The sequence below is a fragment of the Gavia stellata genome, chromosome 4 (genome assembly GCF_030936135.1).
Source record: "Gavia stellata isolate bGavSte3 chromosome 4, bGavSte3.hap2, whole genome shotgun sequence".
In the NCBI taxonomy this organism is placed as follows: Eukaryota; Metazoa; Chordata; class Aves; order Gaviiformes; family Gaviidae; genus Gavia; species Gavia stellata.
Window position 1 is genome coordinate 7,986,782 of NC_082597.1, and position 27,621 is coordinate 8,014,402.

The following is a 27,621-nucleotide window of genomic DNA, read 5'->3' on the forward strand; positions in this document are numbered from 1 at the left end:
ACACCTTGGGACTGATTCATTAGGGGCTTTGATGACACAGTGCCATAAGCTGAGTTAGCAATACTGTTTCCCGAAACAACAAAATTTTCCTCAGATATCTGCCGTACCAGCCAGTTTGGCAATAATTAGCTGTTCTTAAATGTAAAGTTTTTTAGAAGCAATAATGAGTTTTTATACCACCTCAATTTTACAGATAATAAAGCTGCTGGGATAGGAATTGACCTATGTGTCCTTTAGACAACCTAAACAACTCACCTAAATATTCCTTTATCAAAACCAGAGGATAATTATCATCCAAACAGTTATTTCATGCTTGTTTCTAAAAGCCACACTAGCCTCATTAACCAGTACCATCCATATGGAGCCACTACTTTCCTAAGCATTTTTACAGTGCATTACAGAGGTCTGTCCTGGCAGACAGGAACTATCGGGTTGACTTCCACGAGAACTGATCAAGCAATACTTTAAAAAGTAAACCAAACCAGATTAAAATGCCACCCGCTTCTTTTACCCTTAACGATGCATGGATGTCATACCCTTTTGAAGACTTTCGTTTGTTAGAAATGCCGGAAACTTTTTTCTGCCATTGCCTCACCTGTGAGCTTTTCTTGTCTTTGCCAGTGGCTTTTGGACACCCATGGTGGAGAACTACTCCCCAACTTCTTCCTTGATTTTCCCTCTGGCTGAGTGTTTCTCAGTCTGTGACCTCCTGGAGATTGTGCGCTACTGTTTAGCCAGTTCTGGAAGGTAAATAAGAAGTAGCAAGCCTAGTATGAGTGGCTTTAATTAATTAAATGGAGGGGATGGGCACATCCCCAATGCAAGAATTGTAGGGAAGTGCAATTTGCAAACCTTAGCAGAGGTGCTACTAGGGCTGCTTAGAACAAGTCGTCACGCATATGGAGGTGACCTGTGGATGTGACAAGTTGGAGATACCTGTAAACAAACTAAGTAAATGTGGGGGCAGAGAATGAGGATGGGTTAATTCCTTCCAAAAAGTTAAGGACTGCTTTAATAAATGAAGAAAAGAGTGAGACTAGATGTGGAGCTCCCTTTGCCAGAAGTGGACGCAATTAGTCATGGTATAAAGGCAATTTTGTCTTTTTTGTTATAGTATTTTGAAGATGAATAAAAGGAACCATGTACCTATCTGAAAAAGGTTTCCAAGAATGATCTGTGCCCTGCGTTACTTGAAATGAGTTCTTCTGCAATCTTGGTCAGCTGTAAGGCGTCAGTTCTGCCTCCTGTGTGCAAGTGAAAGCAAACGCTGGCTGAACTGGGGGTTTCCCCTATTTTAATATCAAATAGAAAAGTGAAACTGGATACCCATAAAGTATTGAATACAACCTGAAAACAGCTAGACGTAAACTGAATACAACAACTGAGCGCAACCAAAATCATTCTGATCAGCTTTACCACTTGGGCAAATAGATGACATCTGGGTTGTTTGAGTGAAACGACGTATTTCTGAGCTGCCTTCAATAATCTTCCTGTAAGTTGACAGTTGGTTTGCGGCACATAAAGCCGAGCAATCACTTAATCATCAAGAAATTGGAATGAAACACCTCGTGTATGTTTTAAGCTTGTATTTCTATTAGTTACAAGGCTCCTATGAAGGATCCAAGATTTTGAGTAACTTCTAGATTTCCCTTTTCAGTCTTGATTTCATATGGAATGTTGTGAAGTGAATTACTTCAAAGTAGCTTTGCGGTTAACTCAGTGGGGTTGTTCCAGAGGTCTGCGGAAACCTGGATCTAGGAAAAACACGGGTAACACTATTGCTTCCAGACCCAAGCTGAGTTGCAGTGAGCTCTCAAGACTCTGCAAGTGATTTTGGGAGAGCTTAATGGCCTGGCTAGAGCCCTGACAGCAAATATAACATTTATTAATCACGTGAGACAGAAATATGCAGCCATCGTGGTACCAAAGCAGCAGCATTGCCCTGAATAGCAAAACAGGAGCAGCAAAAAACAAATAGTCAAGCTAAGGATTTATAGCAGTGATCTAATTGACTCTAACAAGTAGAGTAATGCTGTATATAATAAATAGATAGTTTGACATACAGCGTGGAAAAGCAGCCATTTCACATGTTAAAAATATCTTATGCACTGATGTCATCAAAAGGATCATTGCATGGATGAGGGACTGGCATAGGGAAGGAATTGTCTGCCTTCATAACACACTGCTAAGCAGCTTCCACAATCTAAGGGCTCCTCAGAGCAAGGCAGACTTGGAGAAACCCTCCTGCGGCACACAGGAACTGTTTCCATTGTGTGGTCCAAGGAGCAGAGCTCACAATGTGAGCTTTCATGTGCACCATGATTTTGTCCAGTAAGGGATGCTCCAGATATCCACCCTACAACCAAGTAGCGTGTGTGAATGCAGACAGTCGAGGGACCAGAGATCCGTAACGAAGCAGGGAGGGACCGTAACAAATTGCCAGCACAGATACACCCTTGGGAATGTGTTCTGAAGAACAGAGAAGCTTTGAATAGAGTCCAGACAAAACCTGACCCAACCATTTCAACAATTCATGTCCCTCAGAAAATGTTGCCCTGAGCCCAAGGCAAAGAGGAGTCAAACAGATTTGTCATCCTGGAAATCAGAAAGCAAGCCGGACTAGATCTCCTCATGATTTGTCAGTGAAAGAAAAAGAAGGTTCCACAACTTCTTATACATCAGAAGATTTTCTAATCTCTGCAAAAAGAGAAATCTTGAGGAGATGGATGACACCGAGTATTTTCTTCCCCCTTTCCTTCTTCAGGGAGTTATTAGTGAATGCCCTCAGAAAAACAGAGCCGACATATACACCTATTTGCATACATACAGCAACTCTTTTGGGAGATGTTGTACTTTGTAGATTGCCACTTCTCTTCCACAGGACAAGACAACTGTCTTGATCAGAGGGGATTTACATTAAAGGATGCTTTGATTTGGAGGCAAGAGAGCACAGAACCAGGAGTACTGGAAGATGGGCACCAAATCAATCATGGAAGGTTATGTCATCATTAGTGAACTTGTAGACATCTTTTAGAAGTACGGCATTAATTTCAAACCTAGCCAAAATTGTTTTACCAACATAAAGTGTTCAGCTGCTTTCCTTGTCTGTTATACCCCTCCCTGCCAGCTTGTTGGTTTGTTTTGATTTTTATAAACTGGGAGATCTTCGGTCTAGGTGTCACCTCACAGTAACTGCATTATTCTTGTGAATACTGTGTGTGAGTTGCCTTTCCTCCTTTGTTTTGTACTGTCTCTAATTGAGACATAATGTCAAACTGGAGCAGGAAATGAAGCAAGATCTAAGGTTATGTCTACACTACAGTTAACTGAGAGGGGCAGCTGGCACTCAGACACAAGAATCCAGATTCGTTTGCCATAAAGTCCACTACAGAGTATTCCTAAAGCTTCTCCATTTATGCCCGTACGCAAGTGTGGGCACATCCCCCCAGGCCTCTCTACTGAGACCTTCTTGGATCCTTTCACTGTCAGACGTGAAATAATTTCCTTTTAGGAGAACTACGAAAAAGCGTAGGAGGACTTTTCCTCCTTCCTCATTGCAAAGCGATTGCATTCAAGCCTGAGGTAAAGCAGGGCATGATTTCTAAATCCAACCCCTCCAGCCTGGGTTTAAACAACACCCTTAAACTGATGGGCTATTTTCTGGAAGGAAGAGCCACGGCGCACAGCTCAGATTATCTAACCTAGGTGAAAAGCCAGTTGCAGTTACAGCCCTCCCAAAACAGGTACTGGAGCAATGGAGCTTACAGCGGGGAAAGGCAAAAAAATAATCTGGGAGGACCTAAAGGTGAAAAAAGCTTGGCAGATCTAGGGAGGCAGAAGCTGCCATGTGCCATAGCATGAGGCTGGAGGAGACAGAAGTGTTGCCACAGGCCAGGCTGCTCCTACGCAAAACAGAGGAGCTAAAGTTACAGTGACTTTCACCCTTCACTGTTTGATGGCCTTCATTTCCAGTGAAGGTGTAGCCCTGATAAATTTAAGCATAGTGAGAATTGGCTGTTCTTACCCATTCTTCAAAGCGTTTTCTGGAGCTCTTGGACTTTACAAGCCACAGGATGGAAATCGCTGGACAAAAACAGGTAAATAAGCAAAACGAGATTTCTTCATGTTATTACCTGTGTCACAAATGCTGTATGCCTAGTGACAAGGACTGAAGCTAACAAAGGCAGTAGTTTTTACTTCCAGGATATACACACTAAGGAGCTCAGTCCCTACCAGCTACCTCAGTCCTCTACGCCTGAAGGAAGCAGAAACCAGGCATCACACTTAAATCCCAACGCATTGTCTCAGGTGCACAGGCAGCACAGGGGACAGGGAGCGCAAACCTTTCCCATCTCTTGGGTGATTTTTAATACCAGCATCTGGGGAAGGAGTGGGGTACTTGCGAGCACCCTGCAATTAAACCCCACACTGTTTGCTGGTGTAGCTTCACCTGAGGGCATCCCTGTTCGCTGGTGTCGTTTCACCTGAGGGCATCCCGGAGTCAGCGAACAGTTCTGATTTCCCTTGGGGTGTTGTTAAGTCTCCCTGAGGAACCGGCTGGCGGCAGGGCACACCCGCGCCAGGAGCAGCCAAGAAGACATCCCGCCCTCCTGCGTGGCAGCCGCAGCCTTGTACGGCTGGGCCCAGGGGGCCGGTGACCAGCCTCGTAGAATCCTTTAGGTTGGAAAAGACCTTTAAGATCATCAAGTCCAACCACAAACCTAACACTGTCACGTCCACCGTAAACCATGTCCTTAAGTGCCACATCCGCACGTCTTTTAAATACCTCCAGGGATGGTGACTCCACCACCTCCCTGGGCAGCCTGTTCCACTGTCTCACCACTCTCTCAGTAAAGAAATTTTTCCTAATATCCAGCCTAAACCTCCTCTGGCGCAACTTGAGGCCATTTCCTCTTGTCCTGTCACTCGTCACTTGGGAGAAGAGGCCAACAGCCACCGTGCCACCCCTGGGGCCAGCGACCAGCCCCACACGCTCCCTGGGCCCAGTGACGAGCCCCACGCACTCCCCGGGGCAGCTGAGCCCTCACAGTTCCCCCTGTGCACGGTCACACTGTCACACCGCCGCGCACCGTCGCGCACCGTCGCGCACTATCACCACCACCTAGCGCTCCTCCCAGCCACCAGGGGGCGCTACGCGCGTGCGTGGCCTTGCCGCCCGGCTCTTGGCGCGGCCGCCCGGAAGTGGCGATCTTGTTTTCCTCCGCCACTTCCGGCGGCGGAGGCGGCGGTGGCTGGTGTCGCCATGGACATCCTGAAGCGGGAGATCAGCCGGAAGCGGCAGCAGCTGGAGGAGAAGGAGCTCGTGGGGGTGAGGGCGGTCGGGACAGGGCCTAGGAGGCGGCCGGGGTGGGGGGGAGGGAGCCTGGGGGAGGGCGGCGGGAGCGGCCTAAGGTGGAGGCTCGGGGCGGGGGTGAGGCGGAAGCGGCCCAGGATGGGACCTGGGAGGGGAAGCGGCCTGGGCCAGGGTAAGGGGATCGGGAGCTGCCCAGGATGAGGTTTGCGAGGGTCAGGAACGGCCCGGGAGGGCGTTCGGGGAAGAGGAGCAGTAGTGGCCCAGGATGGGGTCAGGGAAGGGGTCAGGAGGAGTTTGGAGTTGGGGGCGCGGAAGCAGCCTGCCTTCAAGGCCTCGCTGTGTGCCTTTGGCTTTTGGAGCTGGTTTAGTTATTTATTTCAGCCACTGAGAGATGAGAAAAATCTGTGCCACCTTCGGTGAATGATGTGTGGATCCCTTTCCTCACCACTGCTGCGTTCTGTTAATAGCAATAGTAGGGTCGCAGAGATGCATGCACGTGTCGAGTGGATTGGCATAGAAACACCCACAGTAAAGCAGAGCACTTTCATGGATGTCTGAGTTTGGGTTTTGGCATTAGTAGTTGAAGTAGGGAGCTGTGATCAGAGCCTATTGTAGGTCAGGCAAGGAAAGTATGAAGAAGTAATGGCTCATATTAATTAAGGGAAATGGTTCACGGTGACCACAGTTGCCAGCTGTTGTGTGTCTGGAAGGTCTTATCAAACACATTTCTTCTTGCTTGCACCAAGCAAGCTTACAAAATACTCTGTACAAAGGTGTTTTCTCCTACTTTCTTGATTTAGTGTAAAATTACATGTTTTGTATGGTTTATTTGAACAACTTTCCTGTCCTCCAACCTGGCCCTTACTGTGGACTTCTGGAGTGAAGCTTTATGCTTACAAGTGCCATGGCCTTACATGACAAAGAACGTGTTTTTTTAAAGCACTGGTGAACACGTTGTACTTTTCTGTCTGCTTATACATATGTGCAGCGAAGTCACTCTATGTTGCTGATTTTGAGAGATGCTTCCAACTAGTTCCCTTTACATGACAATGTAGCCATCTCTATGAAAGGATGTAGCTGAATTCACTAAATCAAGTAAGGAAGTGAGCTTGAGCCATTTTTGCCCAACCATGTGAAATGTAAACTGTTAACAGTTTTCCTCTCTTTTAGGGAAATAAGAAATATTTCAAACGCAGTGAGTTAGCTAAAAAAGAAGAGGAGGCGTACTTTCAGAGATGCGGCTACAAGGTATGGTAATTGTTCTTCCAGAAATTTGTATGTTTACTTTCAAGTCTACATTTTATTATCAACAGTATAAATGTTGTTAATGATAATTGTTGTTCTTTGTTCAATCTGTTAATGTTATACATTAGCCTGTAAATGAGAAGCCATCTGGAGAGGTATGAGTTTCCAAAACCATTTTCAATGCAGGAAAAGATATGCATGATATACAGCTACTTAAGTTTGTGTTATGGTTTGGCTTTTATTTCTGTTATTTATTTTTTTGTGGAAAGCATGAAGTTGCTTGGGATCAAAGCTCGTCTTCCTTTCTTTTAAAATTGTGCTGTTAGGCATGAACACTGGATCTGATATAGTCACCTTCCCCCCTCTTACCTGAAAGAAATGGATACATTTGGATAATTTTATGCATTCAGATAATTTTCATGGTCTTGTCAAAATGTCCAAAAGAAATCAGTATAGCGTGGATGCATATTAAAAACATCTGCCAACTTTCATACTGTATATATTTGTATTTGGTTTTTGGCTATCAACCATCCAGCACTGAAAGAGTGCAAGAACAGCATTTGTTTTCTTGCTGGCAAAATATTAGAAAACAATTGGTAACCTAGGGCACGTTTTGAAACAAATGAGTGATCTGGAAGGCTTTATCTGCCTTGTAATGGTGTCAGGGCAGTAGTTTACTGAAATGGGAAGAATGTTGTTTTCTTTTACAAGTGTGTGTGCCTGCCTGCCTGCCTGATTATACATGTATGGGAAGGGGTATGCGTTCCTTTGTGGAAGATAGAGGATCGTAGTTTTGTTTGCTGTTACTGGGCACAAAAAGGAGCTTTGTTTTCAATTGAACTCTACCCAGTTAGTGACTTATTCTGAAACCTCGATCTGTTTGTAGAATATTTGAACATCAATGCCAAAATGATTCTTGGAACATGCAGCATATAGTCATGAGAAAGTGTGTGAATCCAGTCGCTTTTCCAGGTGGAAATGACTGTATGATGCTTTTTCAGCATTAGCTTGAGTTCTTCAGAACCTTACATGGCAGTTAAAATGCCATTATCTGTGCTGCTGCAGCACCAGTTTTGGTTTGAAATGTAACCCTGAAAATGGTTTTAAAATAAGTTGCTTCTTTAAATTTAGTACCTTTTTAGAGCCTCCCAGATTGCTGCATTTGATCTTTACTACGTTAATAAGATGTAGAATATAGACTGATTTCTTTTAAAATTCAGGTTCATTTTTGCTTTGTTTAGACTTAATAAGTTGTAATAATTTGACTTGCTTGAAAAAGAAAGCACTGAAACCAAAATAACTGTGGTAAAGATATCACTTGTCACTTGGAGTCCAGCTGACAGAATGGATCAAATCTTTTCCCCCAATGCTGCTGTCTCTTTATGATTTCAAGAATGTTTGTAAGTTAAAATTTGTACGTATCCTTCTGCCACGGGAGTGTATTCCTTTATATATATATATATTTATTTTTTTTTTACACAGTTCTTCCCGTATTTTCTGTCCCTTGTCGATTTCCCCTTTCCTGCATCGATGGAAGTTTTATTTTTCCCCTCCCTTTGTGTGTTAAGCATTGATTTGATTGTCCTTCCCTCACTCATTCCAAACACCTGTGGTTATAGGATTGATTTCTGTGTTTGCTAATATAGCACTGAATATAGATTTGTGGTGAATCCTGTAGCTGGAGCCACAGGGGTGGATCCTTACACCCACATGGAGTTGTACTGCCACCTGAGTGCAAGACTGGTGCATTGACCTGGAAGAATAGAAAAGCTTCTTTAAAAAAATCTGTCTAGTACATTCATCAAACTGATTAACCCGAATACAGACTGGAAATGACAATGTACTGCCCATGCACGGAGAATGCTGCAGGGTGCTGTAGGATTAAGTGGAGCATTTCCCTTTTAGCAAGAATGGAAAGGAAATAAATTTTAATAAGGCATCTAGGAAAAAACAAGATGTGAGTAAGTACTGGAAATGTTTCCTTATTATAGGAATATTACCAACAGCAGTCTGCTCATGCTGTCAGAGGTGTCAAATTTGAGCTTATAAAGGGAACTGTAGTTACATGACTGCTGTCTCAATGTTACTTTGATCAAAGAGTTGTTTTGCATTATTAAAATACTGAGTAACAAAGAAGGAAAGCTCTGTTTGATTCAGGGACCTTCTTTTAGATTAAGAGGAGTTGTTAATGAGACCCTATCCCTATGAGGAGTTGTAGGTGCCTTTTTTCTTCACCCACAAGAAACTATGGCAAGCTTGTTAAAAAGATGCAAGCCTTAAGCAAGCTCCTTAAGCACCTTAAGCAAGCACCTCTCAAAACCCAGTAGAAACCGTGGATCACTGCTAATTGTACTAAGCTCACTCAAGGTCTAAGTAATAAACATTTTAAGCTGACACTGTCACCAAAAGAAGCAGCCCCACTCTCTCCCTGCCCTTGGGTTTTCATTTCTGCCCTTGCGTCCATGCATGCGCCACTGCCTGGTAAGCTGGATGAGGAGGTTGAGTTAAGTGGGCTGGGAAGAGTACCTTTCTTTTTGTTTGCCAGATTATTTTCTGTTTGAGTAATTTTCCCCATCTGGTTCATCACATAGCGATGCAAATGCTTTTGCATGGGTAAGGAGGATAAAGCAGGGGCAGGAATCAACAGGCAGAGAGTGGATTTGCTGTTTTTGGCACCAATGCTGACATCTGCTAGCTAAAGTGATTGCCAAACTTTAGCAGTTGTCCTTTCCATTTGCTATAGAGACTGCTTCCTGCAACCTGCAGAAGTGTTAGTTAAATACTGATACTTTTAAAAGCTTTTATTGTTCTGTGAAATTCAATTCTAGACAATAAAAACTATGAAACTAAAGGGTTATATTGTCATATTAAAATCTGTGTTCTAGAGTTCTGTATCTTTACGTTGCTATCAATATATGGGTTTATTTCCATCAGCACATTAGTAACTATGTCTGTTGAATGTAGGTACAGCAGCAAGAAGAGGAGGAGAAACCTCTAACTTCATCAAATCCAGTGCTGGAACTCGAACTGGCAGAAGAAAAGTTACCAATGACCCTTTCCAGACAGGAGGTAAAATCAGTCCTCATAAGCAGACTACTTGAGTTTACAGCAAATGCATCTGAAACTTCTTGTAAGGGGTGATTTTTCTAGTGAACTGTACTTCTTATGGCAGTTTGTATTAAATAATAAGCCTTCATTTTTACAGTGAACAATTAATCATCATCTTTGCTCATCAAGGATCCAATTGAATGCATAGGGAGGTACAGATGGGTAGAGCCTCTTTGTCATATGGATTTGCACAGATGCGCTATAACATTTTACAGCTCTCTCATGTGAGTTCTGGAATAGTATCCTGAATATCAGTATTTATCCTTGGATAATACTGAAGGTGGCATGCTGACTTTTTCCAAGATTTTTTCGCCCAGCTTCTTTTCTTTGTAGCTCATTGGTCTGAACCCACATTTAGAAACTAAGTTCTGGAAGTTCACCTTGATTTCTAGAAGAAAAAGTCCTGAAGCCAGAGCAGCTGGTGTGTTCATTGTCCTTTCTAAGGATAAAAATAGCTGTGTGAATACGAGTTCACAAACAGATCTATATCCCAAAGCAGAAGAGAAGCAGGAAGTTCAGAAGTACAGAACAAATTCTAATCTTGGAAATACTGAAATTCACAACTGAGATCATCCAAGGATGTCACAAATCCCCTTAATTTTGCTAGATATTTAGTGTTTTTTACAGGAGTATATCACAGACCTTGTAATGTGGGCTGTTGCTTTCATGTTTGGTTTGAGGTTTGGTCAGTATGTCCTCTGTAGCGTGCACTGTCTCACTGCGATTAATCTACTTGGGTGCATGTTTTGGTTGAGGTTTAGGTGTTGCTGTGCCAGCACTCTTATCCACCCCTGATTTTATGATACATTTGCAAGTCAAATGCTTGCCAACATACAGCAAGACACTTGAACTGAATAAACAAATTTATTTATCAATTAATTTAGTTTCTTGTTGCCCAGCGGGTCTATTGGCATAACAGAGTGGTAGCATGAAATGAAGTGTAAGCGCTTCTCTTGATCACCAAAGTATTGCGTGGTGATTCATATATCAATAAGCCTATTGCTTGATACATTAAATGAATAATGGTAAGTATAAAGAGATTTAGAAGCAATGCATGAGATGAGGAACCGGGAGAATAAAGTTTAGTTTTTGGTTCTGCCCATGACTTTGCGAATCAGTTGAGGGAGCCTTTTTCACTTCTGTTATATCTACTTTAAAGTAACTATCTCATTAGATTATGGGACTTAGTATTTGCCAAATGCTTAAAGATGAGAATTTTCAACAAATCATCTTGCAGATGTTCTCGGACAACCTGCAGCCTAGTTAGAGAGTATTTTTATTGCCCTAGATGAGTAGGTGAGTGAGATTACCGTCAAGTTCCTTTGTGATTTTGAAAATAGTTTTTAAGCTCTGCCAGAGGGATGATTTTTGTGTATTTGTTTAAACAAGTCAGAGCAGGAAGAAGTTAGGCTATACCAAACAGTGATTTTATGCAAAATTTAGATTGTTTGTATTTGGAATGACCTTTCACTGAAATACCGTGGGAATTTTATATTTAGATTGTAAAATGTCTGGAACATTTTTCTACTGCTTAAAATATTGCCATTTCCTCTCCAGTCCAGCTCAGCGTGTTATTCTAAGCAAAGTAAATAAATCCGTTGTCCTGGATTTTATTTTGCTTCCTTTACGAGTTTGCGTAAGGGAACGCTTTGATTCTTTTCAGGTTATCAGGAGGTTACGAGAGAGAGGTGAGCCGATCAGACTGTTTGGAGAAACAGACTATGATGCATTTCAACGTCTGAGGAAGATAGAAATTCTTGCACCTGAAGTGAACAAGGTAAGACTGGATTGTTGTTAGTTACTTATCTGTAGTGGGATAACCAATGAGGAACCCTATAAAAGTTAAAGAAAATCAGTTTCAGTAGCTGTTAATTTTCAGGAGGGAGGCGTAGTCCAGAGCAAAGAGAAATATCTGCTGAGTCGCATTTATTGCCTGAGAAAGTATGTTAAATGTCATAGTTTTGTGCACAATTACACTTCCTTGTGTTCGACAGTTCAACCCTAGAAACCTTTTAGGCCTTTTCAGTTGAAGAAGGGGCCTCGAGGTGGCAGTAATACCCCAGGTTTTTACCTGCTTTTTACCTGCTTCTTAACCAGCAGAGGAGACAGTAATTTACTGTTAAAACTATCCTGTGTTTGCAATTATATGCATCTCTGAGAAGGTACAGGTAAGAGAGAGGAGGATTGCATCCTGTCTTTCTGGTATGTAAATGATTTTTAAAATCATTTGATTCCAGAGCTATAACTTGCTAGAGAAACTTGATTTTTTCCCCCCTTGCCTTTAAAGTAACTGTTGATTCAAAAAATGGCTAAAAGATATATCATAGTTTATTGATTTATTCCTTTTGTCTTAAAAATTGATCAGTTAAGTGAGGAGATGCAATTCAGGTTTGGATTTTCTTCACTAATTTGTGGCAAACTGAATTGTTTGAAGCGTCTTTTCTGGGGCTGCCCAGAAGAGGAAAGCCTTTTCCTGTTCAATTCTTTTAAAAAAAAGATAAACAGATCTAAATGTTTAAAAAAAAAATCTCTTAATGAAAGCTTCCCCTCCGGTGGCATCGACGACAGTAGTAGGAGTATTAGGAAACAGTGACCTCATAAATAGGATTGTGTTGGATTTTTGTCTTAGATGTTTCAGTTGCTCCTGTTCCTATGTGTTGGTTAAAATGTAGATAGTCACTATAACCAGTTTGTGGTTCAGACATTTTTCAACTATTTAATGATTAATAGAAACACTCCAGACAGTCAAATGTGGTGACGGAAGAGGGGAAATAACTGTGTATGTCTATTCCCAGTGGAGTGGCTGAATTTATCTTAGGGTAAGAAATATCATACTCCTTTATAGACCTTTATATTCTATGTCTCAAGATAAGAATGAGAGTCCTCTAACTGTGACTAAGCCAAGTTTCTTTTTCTATTTAAAAGCAGCTCTTAACTTTATGTATATGGTTTCAAACTGATTCTAATTGTTTTTTTTAATCACCTATTCTAGAGTAGGGGATTGTAGACACTTAATCTATATAAAAATTTTGCTGTGTTTAAATCATTGGGAATAAAGGGAAACTACATAAATGTTTTATGTGATAGTACTGAAGGAGTGTTACTTACCTTATTTACAGCTTTTTTCAGGGCAGATGCGAAGACTTGTAGACCTGATGGTGGCTATGGTCTGTTTTCTGTTTGTTTTGGGGTGGTTCAGTGCATTGCTTAGAGAAAATGTCTTGAAGAAAGTCCGAGAAGTTGATTCAGTCCTCCATGCTTCTCTGGTGAAAATATGGTAAAAAGTCTTTTTTATAGGTATGAACATGGCAGAAGTTCATGCACCTGTTTTTTTTTAAGTGCTGAAGCGATCCAGAAACTGTTCTTTGAATTCAGTTTAAATTCAGTCAACAAAGCTAAACCCTTATGCATGTTTTAACAGAATTTGGCTTTTCTTAAAGAGAAGTTGGATGCTCACAGTGACAGTACCAAACTGCTTTTATTTACTTGAGTTTTTTTGTAAATTAGTAATTTTTTATCTTTTCCAGGGCCTGAGAAATGACCTGAAGGCTGCTTTGGATAAGATTGACCAGCAGTATCTGAATGAAATTGTAGGTGGCCAAGAAGCAGGAGACGATGACTCACAGAATGACTTGAAAGTCCATGAGGAGAATACTACTATTGAAGAACTAGAAGTACGTGACCAGTAGATTTTAATTAAGGAATTTTAGGTGTAGTATATTGTTGTGAGAAGGCTTTAGGATTGTTTAGACAAAGTTACCTTGTTTTCAGCATCTAACTCAGGCGTTCTGAAGTATCCTTAAATATGCTCTGTTAGGAAATTTAGGTTTCTAAGCCTTGAGTTGCACCATAGGTGCCTACAGTAGAACATGTGAAAAGTCAAGTGGTCTTTGTTTACAACACCTCATCAAAAAAGGGGCAGGAGTTACCTGCAAGTGAAGTGATACAGTTAGGATTCCCTCTGCAGGGGGTTTGGAAGTAGGGAATTTAATAAAAATACATTACCTGGTCATAAATTTTAAGGCCTTTTTAATGAGTATTTGAGAGGGTAATAAGCTTAGTACCAATGAATTTTCCTTATACAAGAAAGATGGACTCTAAAAAATAGACACACAGCAAGAATGTTTGATATAAAAACATCCAGGACAAAAAAAGAAGTGGACATCAGAAGTAGGCAGATCACAGGAAATATAAGAAGTGCAGAGATGATGTGTCCCAGAAACTTCAATGCAAATGGCTACTCTGTTCTGAAAGAATACCATGGTACGTGTGTAAGTGAGTGGAGAGCGAGTGCCATGAAATGCATTCAGCACCTGGTATTTTAGGGTAATGTTTTGAAAACCACATTAACTTGAGCTGAAGACTTTTATTTACCTGTAATCTTCAAAACTCTTTGGAGGAGTTAATGGTCATAACATCCCTCCAAAAGTATGTTTAAGAAAGAATCTGATTTATAACTGAAAGCTTAAACGAACACATTATTGTTAAGAGATAGTCTTTGGCTTTTTTGTTAGGGTACCAGGGGTCCTGGTTTAAAATAACTAGTACCAGAATGGATGCCAGTTGTAATGGGGCTGCATTTTATTGATATGTTAGTTCTCAAAATACACCCTTTTTGGGGTAGTAGGGCAGGCTTGGTTTGAGCCATGAAAGTAATCTCTTTCTGAAAAGTTTGAAAACACTGCAGTCTTAATTTTATGCTACTTTAACTGCATTCCCTTGAGCATAAAGGCTTACACTGAACTAGGTTCCAAATCTCAGAGATTTTTAAAATAAAACTCACTTTGGAAATGTGAGGACAATGGAAATAGATTATAAATCCAAGTACAGCTACCGGAAAATGTTTCTAAAAATTGCTGTTAGTATTAACATTTTTGAGGTTTTGGCAGGAAGCTAGCGTATTGGAGCATACTACAGGGCTTTTTTGGTGTTTTCGGGTTTTTTTTAGATTTGTTCCCTCAATTTCACAGTTACACAATGCCACGTCCACACGTTCCATGAACACCTCCAGTGATGGTGACTCCACCACCTCCCTGGGCAGCTTATTCCAGTGTTTCACCAAATTAGATTAATTGATGGCTTTGGGGATCTCAAAAAATGCAGTGCACCTACAGGTCCCCTTAATACAGTGCTGTCAGGGAGATGCTAATTATGCCAATAATTTAGTAGTTAATGAATGAAAACTTATCGTTGCATTGACTTTTCAGGAATAATCATATTGGCTTTTTGACTTAAATGTTTGTAATAGATTAATGAATCTCAGTAGCATATATAGCTGTTTCATTACATTTCCTAACTAGTGTTTTGGATTACTGGTGGAGTTTTTTACAGTTCACGATGCATTGAATCATGCTCTGCTGTGCTGGTGGTGACAAAACTTCTAGACAATGTGGAAATAATTGCCTTTTTTCTCCTGTTCTAGGCTCTGGGAGAATCCTTAGGACGGGGTGATGATCACTATGATATGGACATCATAACGAAGTTCTTGAAGGTAACAAACTCTAATAGATTATTTATTCTGTAGCTGCGGCATATTTTTTACTGTCATGCAGATACATCTTGTGAATAGAAGGGACGGTTTCAGCTGCTTGGAGAGAAACTCACACATTATGCTTAAGATGTGGGGTTTTTAAAATGCTTGGCACTCCACAGCCTTGGTTAGTCACAATAGTGACTTCTGCTAGACCTGGGAAAGAGCTGTTGGGAGAGCAGCGTTTTCCAAAATCTGGTCCTACTTTTCCAGACAAAATAAACATGGTTTTGATTTCCATATAATAATTGGGGCAGTCGTATGTAGTTGCTTCTATATACTACTGTGGCATTAAAAATTTCCAAGGAGTCCCTGCCACCCTTCCCCAGGAACAGCGCAAGCTGAAATGAAATGTCACCTAGTACTATTATATGAAATGAGAGAATTTTAAAGGAAGTCCACTGGCTTTGCTAAGGAAACAGGTTCAAGTGGATAGTAGAAAATTGTTTCCTTGTTTCCTGGCAAGAAGCCTGTATTGCCTCTCATTTGAGTCAGCCAGTCCCTGTGTAACTATTGTGATGATCAGAAGTCGCAGCAAGGGTCAAAGCTTTCATTTGTGTATATCAGATACATTGGCATTTTAATATAGTTTGGGCTGGGCAGTCAGACAAAAGGTGTCTCAAAAATTGCTTTCTAGGTGGAGAGAAGGTACATTTGACATGTTTGCTTTCTGTTGTGTTGAATTTTCACTGTAATCTTTACTGTTCCTTAGGCTCCTTTGCAAAAGTTACCCTGAAACATCATCATCCTCTACTTAGATTTCTGCTCTTTTTATGTACCCCTCCTCCCTCCCAGCACTGATACCTGCACTGTTGTTTCCTTGTACATGCCTTTTTATACATGCTCCTCCCTTGCCCACATGTTTTTATGATAGGAGGGTTGTTCCTATCCCTCTCTGCCTATCCCTCTGAAAGAGGCTTCTTGCCTTTTTAATTCAGATTTCGCTGAAAAACTCATTTTCCCATGGTGGCTTAAACCACTGTTCCCATCTGTTTTGCCGAGGAAGTCACTAGATGGCACTATGACATAAATTTGCATGTTCCTCGTACAGTTTCTTCTTGGAGTTTGGGCTAAGGAGCTGAATGCCAGAGAAGACTACGTGAAACGGGGAGTACAGGGGAAGCTGAACAGTGCCACTCAAAAGCAGACAGAATCGTACCTGAGGCCACTCTTCAGAAAACTTCGGAAAAGGGTGAATCACTTTTGAATGTCGTTATCCTGTAAGACTTACTTTAACTTCTGCTTTCAGAGTACCCAGTGATTAGTGCCCTTTCCTAAGGTAATGCTGTCTTCACTGAAGACGAGAGGATAAGTGAGTTGGTCAGAGTTTCTGTGGCTAGAGCCCATGACTCCCAGTTCTGACTTTTTTTATTTTGACCGGTGAATTCTTCTGCCTACCCACTGCTTTTCCAGGTGTTGCTGTATGTATCACCTGTTCGTTGGGTTGCAAACGTGATAGAGAATTGGGATTGTATTTTGCACTTTGCCACTAGCTCCTAGGTGTAGCCACTTAACCTCTCTTGCTTCAGATCCTTCATCTAAATAATGAAGATGTTTTCCTTTGTTAAAGTCCTCAAGCTAGGGTAGGTGCTAAACTTCGTATAAATGCTGATTAGGATGATTTTCCTGACCTGCTATTCTGAAGTAAAGATGTCTTTTTTTTTTTTTTTTTCCTTCTTCTCCTGTAGACACTTCCTGCAGACATCAAAGAATCAATAACAGATATTATTAAATTCATGTTGCAAAGAGAGTATGTGAAGGTATGTTTGTTTGCACTCTTCCAGCATGTTCAGGCTGTCTAGTTCTAATAGATTGAGTTTATTACTTCAGCATTCCCATTTTTTTTGCATTTTGAAGATACATAGCTGGAAATACACACAACATGTATTCAAACAAAATGAAAAATGGCTATTAAAGGTTAGGCTCCACGTAGTGTTCGGTCCAAAGCCTGTCAGAAGATCTTTTGAGTCTGATGAAACTGCAGAGCTTTGCAAGCACAAATAGAATTTTTCTCAGAGATGGTTATATTAAGTTGCAGAGGAATCCTGTATGGGAAACCTGATATTGTAAGGTTAAATAAAGGTATTGAATTAATAGTAATAGGGTGTTGATTAATTAACTGGGAATTAATTGAGGTGAACTGAGTTATTGAATATGAGACACTATCCCTTTCTTTGGCTATGCTCACATTAGCTGGCCTGGTAAGGTTGAGGTACGTTAATGAAAAGTTTTTTGGACAAAGTATGCTTACTGGAGGAGGCCAAACTCCTTTTGGCACACAAGATCAAAGGCAGTGTTTTGTTTGTAGCTGCCTTCAGAAGTGGAACCCAAATACTGATAGGATTTGCTTAAGCAGCTTGGGTATGCAGAGGAAATTGAGCCATGTTTTGCCTTTAAATTTCTACTATTTCTTACTATTCTTGTGAGGACTTGGGATAATTCATCAAGTAAGCAAGCAAACCTGCTTTTGTTATTGCAAAAAATTTAGCTGGCCTAGGGCAAGTTTAATCCAAATCATTTGAAAGTAGAACTGAAAGTGTGGGATGTATGATAGTGGGGTTTTGTTTAGGGGCAGTTTTTTTTCTTTTGGTTGTCATTGTTATGTTGAAATTCCCTTTCCAGTGCCTTCTCAAATGAAGGAGTGAGTGTGGAAATGTGGTCGGTCTAGTAGGTTAATCCGCTGTGCTCCTCTCTCCTGGAGGTGCTTGGCTTTATGTAAACTTCACAGACTGATTTTGGAGGAGTTGAGCACACATTTGGAAGTTTTGTTTGTTTTTTTTTTTTAATTAGGCTAATGAGCCTTGTGCTTTTAAAGATACTCATATCCTCTTCCATTTTGCTTCCTAAGAGACTTGTGTCTTTTTGTCAGCCGCTGTCTTCTGTACTTTTTTCCTTTGTGCAGCCTAGTGAATACTGTCAGCCACAAATTCTTACTGTTTGTTTGATGAAATGCTTGAAAGATTTAGATTTTGAAATCAACATGTGGCAGTAGGCAAATGCCAGAATGCAAGCTCAACCTTAATTAACCCTGTTGTGACAGTCCTGGAAGGGTCTTTAATTGCATGCTCACATACTGTCTTTTATCACAAAACCGTATTTAAGTCACTAAGTAGGTATTTGACTAAGACTGTTCAGATCCTGCTGCATGTAGATGAAGACAGTCATGTCCCTTCTTCAGGTTTACTCTTGGCTCTGTCTGCAGCCCCCTGCCTTGTTCATTATTCACCTCCCAGTTTGCTCACTGCCAAATGGGAGGAAGCTGCACCCACTGGTCATGATGGCTACTTCTTGTTGATTAGCCTCTAAATGGGAGGTGATAAATGAATTCTTCATCAGTGAGTGTTGTAGCTGCTCACTAACAGTGGCAGAATTGCCTGCTCCAAGTCCTTCTTGAAGCTGTTTCTGTAATTGCATGTATGTGTCTGTCCCCCTCGCTTTCTGGTTCTCAGTTGTCATGGTTTTTTTAAGCTCTGTACTTCTCTTCCTTTCTCCCTTTTTTTCTGTTAATTTTCTGTTCAAGTTTTATCACTGTTCTTCCCCAGGGATGTTGTCTGCTACAGCTTTATGTCAAGAAACGGGATCTGCTATCTTGATCGGGAAATTTCAGATTCAGTTACTGCTGCTACTGCTCTGTTCATAAATATTGGTACAAATGTGCTTATTTAACCCAGTTTTGTAGAGAGCTGGTTCTCAGCCTCATTGGAAGCTCACTCTTCTCCCAGAGAGCTGTCAGGGCCAAGTGCACTCCTGTGTACGGGGTGACCTCAGTTCTGAGCACACGATGTGGGCCTGCAGTGGGTTGCGCTTACAGACAGGTTCCCTGGTCTAGTCTGCAACCAAAACAGCAAGGGTTTTAAAGCTGGTTACAGCAGAAAAGCTTATAAGAACCTGAGAAGGCTGAGTTGAAAATAGTCCCAGTAAACTTTATTTTTAATCAATTATTAGACTGCCTTATCCAGTGCTTTTTTTCATCACCCTATAGGTAGAAACCATAGTCCTTGCTTCCCTCAGCATTCGGCATAAACATGAATTGTTTTAGGAAGGTGTGTTGTAAAATTGATTAATACTGTGCAATGAAACCTGATTCAGAGAGACTGGAATATGTGTTGTTGATATGTTGTATCCAGCAATGCAAAAATGCTGTGCTTTCTGATGCCCTTTCTGTTTTGCTAAGTGTGCATGCGCTGTATTCCTTCAGGCAAATGATGCCTATCTTCAGATGGCTATTGGAAATGCTCCCTGGCCTATTGGTGTCACTATGGTTGGCATCCACGCTCGAACGGGTCGTGAAAAGATTTTCTCCAAGCACGTAGCCCACGTTCTCAACGATGAAACTCAAAGGAAGTATATTCAGGTAATGTTAGCTTCAGAAATCCAGCAGATTTGCTTTTGAATTTAGGGGATCTTTGAGAAATACTGGTTTCATAGTTACAGGTGACATGGTAAAAAGGTCCTAGAAATGGACAGTTGCCTTAGTTTGGGTCAAGCGTAGTATACATTTCATAGGTAGCTCATCCTGGACCTGAAGGCTCTTCAGTGCTGGGCTAGGAACGGAGTCTAATGGATTTTTCTACATCTTAACCGTTGTGATCCTGTATGAACACCGAAGTAGCTTCAAAGACATACTTTATTCTCCTGAGTTCCTTCACTGCCTAACTCATGGTTTTAACATCATGCTGTGAAATACAGTCCTGACTATTTCTTCAACTAGATAAATGCATTCATATTTCAAACATGTTTAACAGTGTGGGCTCAGAATTCCAGGTTCAGTTTCTCTTATGCAAGTTCATACTCATGTCATGAACTTCTCTTTGTGGAATTAATAGCAGTGGTGTTTTTCTTCTCTGATGTTCCAGCATAATGGGTGGATGGGTCTGAGGAAACAAGTCTTCTCTCCTTGTATTGTTAAATGTATTTGCCTCTTGCCCGTTGCAGTTTCATTGAGATAAAGACCTTCTGGCTTAACTCTGAAGCATCCAGAGCAGCATCATGGAGCTCAGAGCTTCTGGCAGGATCTTGCTGCTGCAGCAGAAGGACTTGTTGCTTTTCAACTTCTGCAGATGTCTGCAAGCGAATTGCTTGTACAATGCAACTTCTCCTTCTACCTTGACTGTCTTTGTATTGGGGCTACAAGTATAACCTTTGGTTTCTCTTCAACTCTAGTTTTTAGCATCATAACCTGTGAAAATATCATTGTGAAGTCAGAGGAAGCTTCAGACACTTACAGAGCCAACAAATTAAATTTCACCAATTCTTTTGTAAGGTGAAAATTCACATGTGGATTATGCAACTTTAGAGACTCCAATTAGTGTAATACTTGCTTGGAAGTATTTAATGGATGAAATAGCTTATGTTAAATCAAACAGTTTTGTTGTTAGTCTGTGTTAAAAAAGAATTTGGACTTTGAAGGAAGATTGTTGTGGGCCTCAACATGGCCATAATGCTTCTTTTCCAACGGTGGTGAATAATTGACCATCTGTGTCCATTTGCCACTCTTCCAGCAGAAAGATCGCTACTCTGTAGTGTTGCTTGATGTCTCTTAGCACGCTCTTTGGAAGATACGACGTATATGAATTCCTCAGTTTGTCCCTTACCTGCTTTTGGGGTTACATCTGTTGGTCAAGAAAATCTTCATCTTCCCACTGTGAATTTCGTATCTGTGCTTCTGAATTACACAACTTACTAAAGCGCCAGGACAGAGTTGGCTTTAAACATGTATGTTCTCCATATTGGTTTTAAATATCAGGTCTTGTTTAGCTAGTCTGGTTCCAACTGGAGCATGGAGTATTATCTGTGCTCCCAGCAGTTACCTCAAGCTAACATGTTTCTGATTTACAACGAGCCTGGGATCGTAACATCCCAAACAAGGAGTCATTATGGTGCTAGGACATGTTTTCCAGACTTGCCTGCATTGAAGAGGCCAAAGCATCCTCTGTTGAATCATTTTTCCCTTCAGTGAGGAGCCATCTTCCATTGTGAGTGTGTAATGACAGGCATATGACTCTACTATATTGGAGTACAATGTCACTGCTAAATTTCGTTACTGCCACAGCAGTTTGTTTTCTTCTTTGTTAGACTTTTTTGTGTGACTTGAAAGAAAATAATCACAGGGTTTCTGTCACGTTGTTTTTTGGCAATTGATGCCTTGAAAGAACTGAAGAGAAAAGTTGACATTCTGCCTTTCTTCTTGATTACTTCTTCAGTTACCTCCATGGTGTAGATCATGTGTGGTACCACCATGGGGAGGAGTGACATCTCTCCTCCAGAGAAATTGTTCGGTTCTTCTCGTAGCTGTGCAGCTTGTTTTGGTTAAGTCAGAAATTGCTTTTTGCTCTATAGAATTACTTTTGATATTCAGGTTTCTTTTAAATATCTTTTTTTGTGATAGTATTGTTTTTTCCTGTGGTGGGGAAGAGGGATTAAAGCATTACTGTGATCCTTCACTATGAATCTGTCATGAGGGACTTAATCTAGTCTCTTTGGTGATGCCACAGACTCTTCTAATACTGCAGATAACTTGGCACTTTGCAGGCAGAAAGGTTCATAAAACTTGAAAACAGGAAAAACAACCAAATAAAAAAAAAAAACAACCCCGAAATAGGAGCCATTTGTCTTGAATTCTTCTTGTTAAGCTTAAAAATACCATAGACTGTTAAGTTTGTTTGACAGCTGCAGTTTTATTACAGAATTGTCCTTGTTTTGTTAATTTCTAGGGGCTGAAGAGGCTCATGACCATTTGCCAGAAGCACTTCCCAACAGACCCATCGAAATGTGTGGAGTACAATGCTTTATAGGGCTCTGCAGTGTCCAAGGCGTGACTCGTATTTTGATCTCCAAGACCCATAGAGGATTGAAGAGACAGAGTTTGTGCTTCAACACCAACAGGAACCTAGGGTGGGCTTTGCGAAAAAGCATAAAGCAGCAGATTTTCTACGGCTTCCTTTTTACAAGCCCCATTTATTTAGATTTCTTTTTAAATCTATGCTTTACGCTGAACACATCCAATAGACAGAAGAGGGGGGTGTTTTTTGAAGGGGGTATGACCAGGACAATGACCAGGGGACAATGAACATGACCTTTGCTTTTATTTCAATTTGTTATTCAGGGAACCATACAGACTGAACTGTTTCCCATATCTTAGAGCTTTAGATGAGACTTAGCCCTGCAAGGAGTGTATGTGGAGTTTTTTGGCTGCTTTCCCATTGGAGACTGATGTGGGGACATGATTAGAGGGAAGCAGTTGAATCTGAATCTTGGTTATTTCTGTAAATATGAAGACTTTAATGGCTAATCTTTCATGTGGTATTTATCAGGAGAAGAAAAAAAAAAAAAGGTTTATATATTTCTCAGCTGAAAAATACAGCCAGTCTCGGTGCAAAGAGTTTTTGATCTTGAATGCATCTGATTTGGCTTTTTTTTTTTTTGCTAGCGACATTTTTAATATAAACCTTCTGGGCTTGGGGGAAGTAATCTTATGGCTCTTGAGGGTTTCAAATCCCATTTTTATACATCTGGAGAAAATTTCAGTCTGCTGGGCATTGCAGAGAAAATAATTAGGACCTCCCATGACCACGTACAGTATTTCTAGCAGCCCCAAATCTTTACCATTGTGCATCTTGACTGGGAACGGTGAAGAAACTCGCAGAAACGATGATGTCCAATTCTGCATAAACAGTGAAATATCGAAACTTTGTTAGTGGTGCAGGTTGAAAGTCTTAGGCTTGAAATGATGCACATTTTTTAATTACAAGAACAGCAGTACCTCTGCAGCAGTATTAACATGTCCTTCTCTTAAGTAGACATTTCTAGGACCTACAGTGAAGCTCTGAGCAAATTGTTGATCATTGCAGTGGCTGCTAATAACTGCCACTACCCACATTTGCGAGAACCCACACCTCACATCTGTCTGGCCCCACAGATCCAGTAGAGCCAATACAAAGCCCTCTCCTCTACCTCTGGAGAAGCCTTTTCCGTGCAGTTGGTGGAGAGGGGAGGGGTCTGGTCCTGGCTGCCTGGGGTTGGATTCAGACAGGTATTTGAATCAGGTATCCCGCTCCCGTGAGGCAGCAGGTCTTCTGGTACGTCTGGCACTCGTGGGCTGTGGACTTGTAAGTGTTTTGCTGCCGCAGCAGTAGGCCTGGTACAATGTGAGCAGAACCACTTCCTTAAGAAATGGGTTAATACTCAGTGTATTGGTTTGTCTGAGTCCTCACCTCGACTGGAAGCGTGGAGCAGGAACCGGTGCCCTCTTCTGAAGGAGCTACCCATCTCTTGTGGGTATTTACAGTGTCCTGTGGCACTGTGAGATGTGATGCTGGAGGATTCGTGCTGGCAGTGAGTTTGGAGGAGTATCTTGAGGAACTTTAGATTCTTCTGGAGACTCTCGATATTCTGAAGTGCCTCTTTGGACACAGGAGTTTTTCAGTCTGGAGTGTCTGACCCCAGAGAAAAGGTCAAGAACTTAAACAGTTTAGAAGTAATAAAAATGAGGCTGACGAGACCTAACTGGTGCTTGGGGAGGGGCCTTTGGGGAATAGACAGGCATTCAAGGGGAGAAGCTGGGTAGATGTCAAGAGCATGGAATTGTTGCATTAACAGTGGTGTCCGGTGATTTTTTTTTTTTTTTGCAGTGCTCTATGCAGATGCTCTTTGGAGGCATTATTACAACAGGAAGCATTTAAAACACTGCAATTTTATCCCTCTCCCCACCCAGATGGTTTCCTAAATCTTTGGCCTGACCTTAGTTTTGAACTCTTTAAATAATTGAGGGACAATATTGTCCCTCATTTAGAAGAGCTGTAATTTCCTTGAAAAGTGCAGTAAGTGAGTAGCCGGGGGATAGTTTAAGGAGCATTGTAACGTCTGCTTTAGAGGGATCTGGATTCCTTAGGGCATCTGTAATAGCATTAGATTTTTCCCTCCCACTTTAGAGCTAATTGTTGGGGAGAGTTTTAATGGTACCCCAAGCACCGGTTTGAGTGGAGATGCGCCTCCTGGAGGGATGTGAATTTGGGGTTGGAATGTTTTAGTCTGATCAGGTTTTAAAGAATGTAATTTAAGCAATGTGCCTCCTTGCTGACAGTCCCTGAAATACAGCCGCCTTGCTTGAATGAATCCCATGACGGAAGAACTTTATCCCCTTGCAATTCGTGGAATGGCGCTGCACGGGGAACTGAGGAACTGAGAAGTACTTTCTCACGGCATATCTATGTAAGAGTTTCCAGCTGTCCGGCACGTGAGAGCCAGCTTCGGTCCTCGGGGGATCGCAAGGCAGGGGGACAGTGTTATAGCAGCTGCTTTTCATCATCGGTTGGAGGCTCTTTGCAGCTGGATGGCCCTAAGTTACAGCTACCAGACTGTGATCAAATAGTTAATAATGCCTTTTAGCCAAAAAAATCCAAAACTCACCCGGGTCTAGTTTAGGGACGAGTGGGTGTGGTGCAGCTGTCACACTGCTTGACAGTTTTTGTGGGGAGGGTATGTTTCAGTTTAGCGATTTAGACTTTTTCCCTCTGGGCTTCTCCAGATGTTTATTTCTGATAATTCTTGCATTAGGCGGAAATAACTCCGCTGAATCCAAAGACTTCTAGCCTTAGGATGAAGTCATGCATTCACCATGGCAATGTAAGGGGTGTTTTTGGGACTTCAGTGTCCCTGGTTGGTCGTTGCAGCCCCCACCCCTTCCCTAGCCTGGCGGTGGAAGGGGCTGTGCGAGGTGGTGCGGTACCATGTTCTCTCAAAGTACGTGATACCTGCCTTACGTGGGTATTATCGTGCCCAATGGTGGTTAAATGCCTTTAATTCCTTGTTTGCTATTTGTATTGCTGGAAAGGCGCTTAGGGTGGGTGTATATGGGATCCATTTATTTTGATTGAGGAACTGGGTTCCTCTCCAGCTAGCTGCCATATAAGCTCTGTTGTAGATCCAGTCTTGCCCAAAGAATGAACTTGGCCAAGATGTCAATGGTGTCACTCCTGAGGGGGAGGAGAGCGTCCCGGTTCCCGGACCCGGGGGATGAGTACATGACACGGTGCCCTCCAAGAGGGCTGGCACAAGGGTGGCAGTGCCAGTATGGAATCTGGAGCAGGCTGTCGGGAAGGCTGCTCCTGATGCCTTGTAGGGCTTGAAGAGATGCCCACAGCAGCATCAGAGCCACTGACAATAAATCTAATCTAAGCCAAAGTCCCAGGGTTAGGGGGATGTCTGAAAAATTGCCATTTTGTCCCATCCCAAACCCCTTTGGGGATTTACTACCCAAGACTGTCCCTATGCAGCAATGCTGGGTGGCGGTCGGGGTGGCCTCCTGGTTCTGGGTTGGTGCCACTGGTGGCTCCCTGTGGTGTTGGGGTGGGGATCAGGTTGAAAGGAGCTCGCTGGACAGTGGGAATAAATGGAAAGAACGGGAAGCAACTGCGCTGGGCGCTGAGCAGTGTGGAGTCCCATGTGGAGAGTGTGTGGCTGTTTGAAGCTGCGTGCCATTTTGGAAGGGGTGCTGGGTGGCTGCTGGGGTCACCACTGCCCACGGAGGGGGAAATGGTGGTATTCAGCAGCATCCCTAACCTCCTGCAGGGGCCGGGCTGCCAGCAAAGCCCCCTCCTGTGCCAGAGCAGTATCTGTCGGAGTGGGTTCTTGATGCTGCTGCCTTTCCCCAAGGGAGATTAAACCAGGACGATGGGGTTTCTTTGGGAATTTAACCCTATGAGCAGGCGGTTCCTAGGAGCGCCAGGGATGAGCGTGCCGGCGCTCAAGCCTGTCCTACGGACCTTGGCATTGCTGCAAACAGCCTTGTAGCTCCTTAGCATTGAATTTGTGTAAGCGAGCATTAGTTATTTCAAGTTACGTGCGTTAAAAGTAAATACTCTTTTCGTGACTTTTGTTTCCTACTGTGGTAGGAAGTCAGTCACGAGATTTCTTACTGCCCGAGACACCTCCTGGGCTCCTGAGACCAGTGCTCGAGAGAACACGCAATGGAACGAGCAGGGATCTGCTGAGCACGAGCGCGGAATCCCAAGGGATCTCTGAAGGACAGGCTTTTTGGGGGAATGCCCAGTGTTTCCTGCAATCAGACCCCCTGACAGCAAAGCAGTGGGTCCCTCCTGGAAACCCTGGCCAGCTGTGCGCACAGCTGGACCGAGCATCTCGCAGAGGTGGCAGCGTGGTCGCCACGGTAAGGCTTCCCCAGGCGCTGTGCCCTCCTGAAAAGACCACTGTGAGGTTTCATTTTGAAAATGCTTTAATAAGGAAGTGTTGACAACACCGTTTTGCAAAATGTAAAGGTAACTATACAAATTCTTAATACAAAAAGAATAAATTAAAAGCAGATCTTTTTTAATTCTGCAACTTTTTCTACAACATACATATTTTTTCCTTGATTACAGTTGAACAGAACCCAGTAAAATCATTTTCCATGCTCTAAAGTAAATTTCAGGAGAGACCTAATTTTTTTCTTTTTTTTTCTTCTTTTTTTTAAACTAGAGAGTCCATTTTACACAACTTGTAATAAAACTATTGACATTAATATATATGTAAAACTTTACATCTAGTTAACTAAGCAGTAACTGGTCATCTGATAGCACCTGAATGGGGATCGGCTATGCCTGAAACTAAAACTAATACAAAGTGAAAACAAATTGGACTGTTTCAACATTTTCAACACTCGACTGCATATAGTATCATTTAAAAATAAACCCTGCCTCCCAGCGCGGCCCAGTGCGTGGAGCGTACAGCCGGCTCCTGGCTAAACAGAGGGAGCGTCAAGACATGTAGACTAAGAACGCAACTGTGGCTTTATTTCGGATGGAGCCTTGAAAAATAAAAAAGTAAAGGAGGGGTTAAGTTGGTAGTCAAGTGCTTGTATATAATAGCTATGTATATACCCCTCCGTGTTATACTTAAATATGTTAATCTCATATGATTAACATTTTATGTACATTTGCGTTTAATTGAATTGAGCTAAACAGTAAAACCTGTTTTACTTAATCTGTCTTTACTACCAGACTGGCTGCTCACGTGTGCCTTGACTGCAAAACAGAAAAGCAGAACACAAAGCAAAACTCAATCCGTTTCTAGAAAGCTTCTTTATTCAAGCCTGTTTGCAATTCAGGCTAACTTTTTTTTTTTTTTACCCCTAATTTCAGGGCTGCCACCTTTTAACCTTTGCTGCAAAACTGCAGATCTGGTCTTGGAGGAATTAATGTTTCTTCCTGTAGTGCCCAGAGGCCTCATAGTGCCGCTGTTGTTGAATTCTTTTTAATTAAAAGAAGGTACACAGAAAAAAAAAAACCAACCCAAAACCACTTACTGGGGAAATTAAAAAGAAAACAGACAGTTGCTTAGAGCCCCTAAAAATCTGTGGGCTAAATTACTTGCTGCTGCTTAATTTGGTCCTTACTTAATCCTTTCACTTTAGCTACCGAATCTTATC

The 27,621-nt window shown here is 41.9% G+C and overlaps 1 protein-coding gene across 6 annotated transcripts; it reads left to right on the top strand.

Annotated features, from left to right (window-relative positions):
• Positions 1–5,258: 5,258 nt before the first annotated feature.
• On the top strand, positions 5,259–22,520 carry PRPF18 (pre-mRNA processing factor 18). 6 transcript variants are annotated; one of them, XM_059816528.1, is made up of 11 exons: positions 5,259–5,329; positions 6,485–6,562; positions 6,688–6,714; positions 9,524–9,628; positions 11,331–11,444; positions 13,195–13,341; positions 15,090–15,158; positions 16,249–16,389; positions 16,886–16,957; positions 19,396–19,551; positions 21,911–22,520. In XM_059816528.1, the coding sequence occupies exons 1-11, from the start codon at positions 5,264–5,266 to the stop codon at positions 21,989–21,991; spliced, it is 1,056 nt and encodes a 351-aa protein (XP_059672511.1). In that variant the 5' UTR covers positions 5,259–5,263; the 3' UTR covers positions 21,992–22,520. The 6 variants fall into 6 exon arrangements, with proteins under 6 accessions (XP_059672511.1, XP_059672515.1, XP_059672510.1 ...); XM_059816532.1 differs by lacking the exon at positions 16,249–16,389; XM_059816527.1 differs by lacking the exon at positions 6,688–6,714.
• Positions 22,521–27,621: the final 5,101 nt, after the last annotated feature.

What these genes read in the sequence shown, in the direction of transcription:
- PRPF18 (XM_059816528.1), top strand. Translation starts at nt 5,264, where the DNA reads ATGGACATCCTGAAGCGGGAGATCAGCCGGAAGCGGCAGCAGCTGGAG. An exon ending in ATGAGAAGCCATCTGGAGAG is followed by an intron (nt 6,715 to 9,523) that starts GTATGAGTTTCC and finishes TGTTGAATGTAG; the next exon opens with GTACAGCAGCAAGAAGAGGA. An exon ending in TGACCCTTTCCAGACAGGAG is followed by an intron (nt 9,629 to 11,330) that starts GTAAAATCAGTC and finishes GATTCTTTTCAG; the next exon opens with GTTATCAGGAGGTTACGAGA.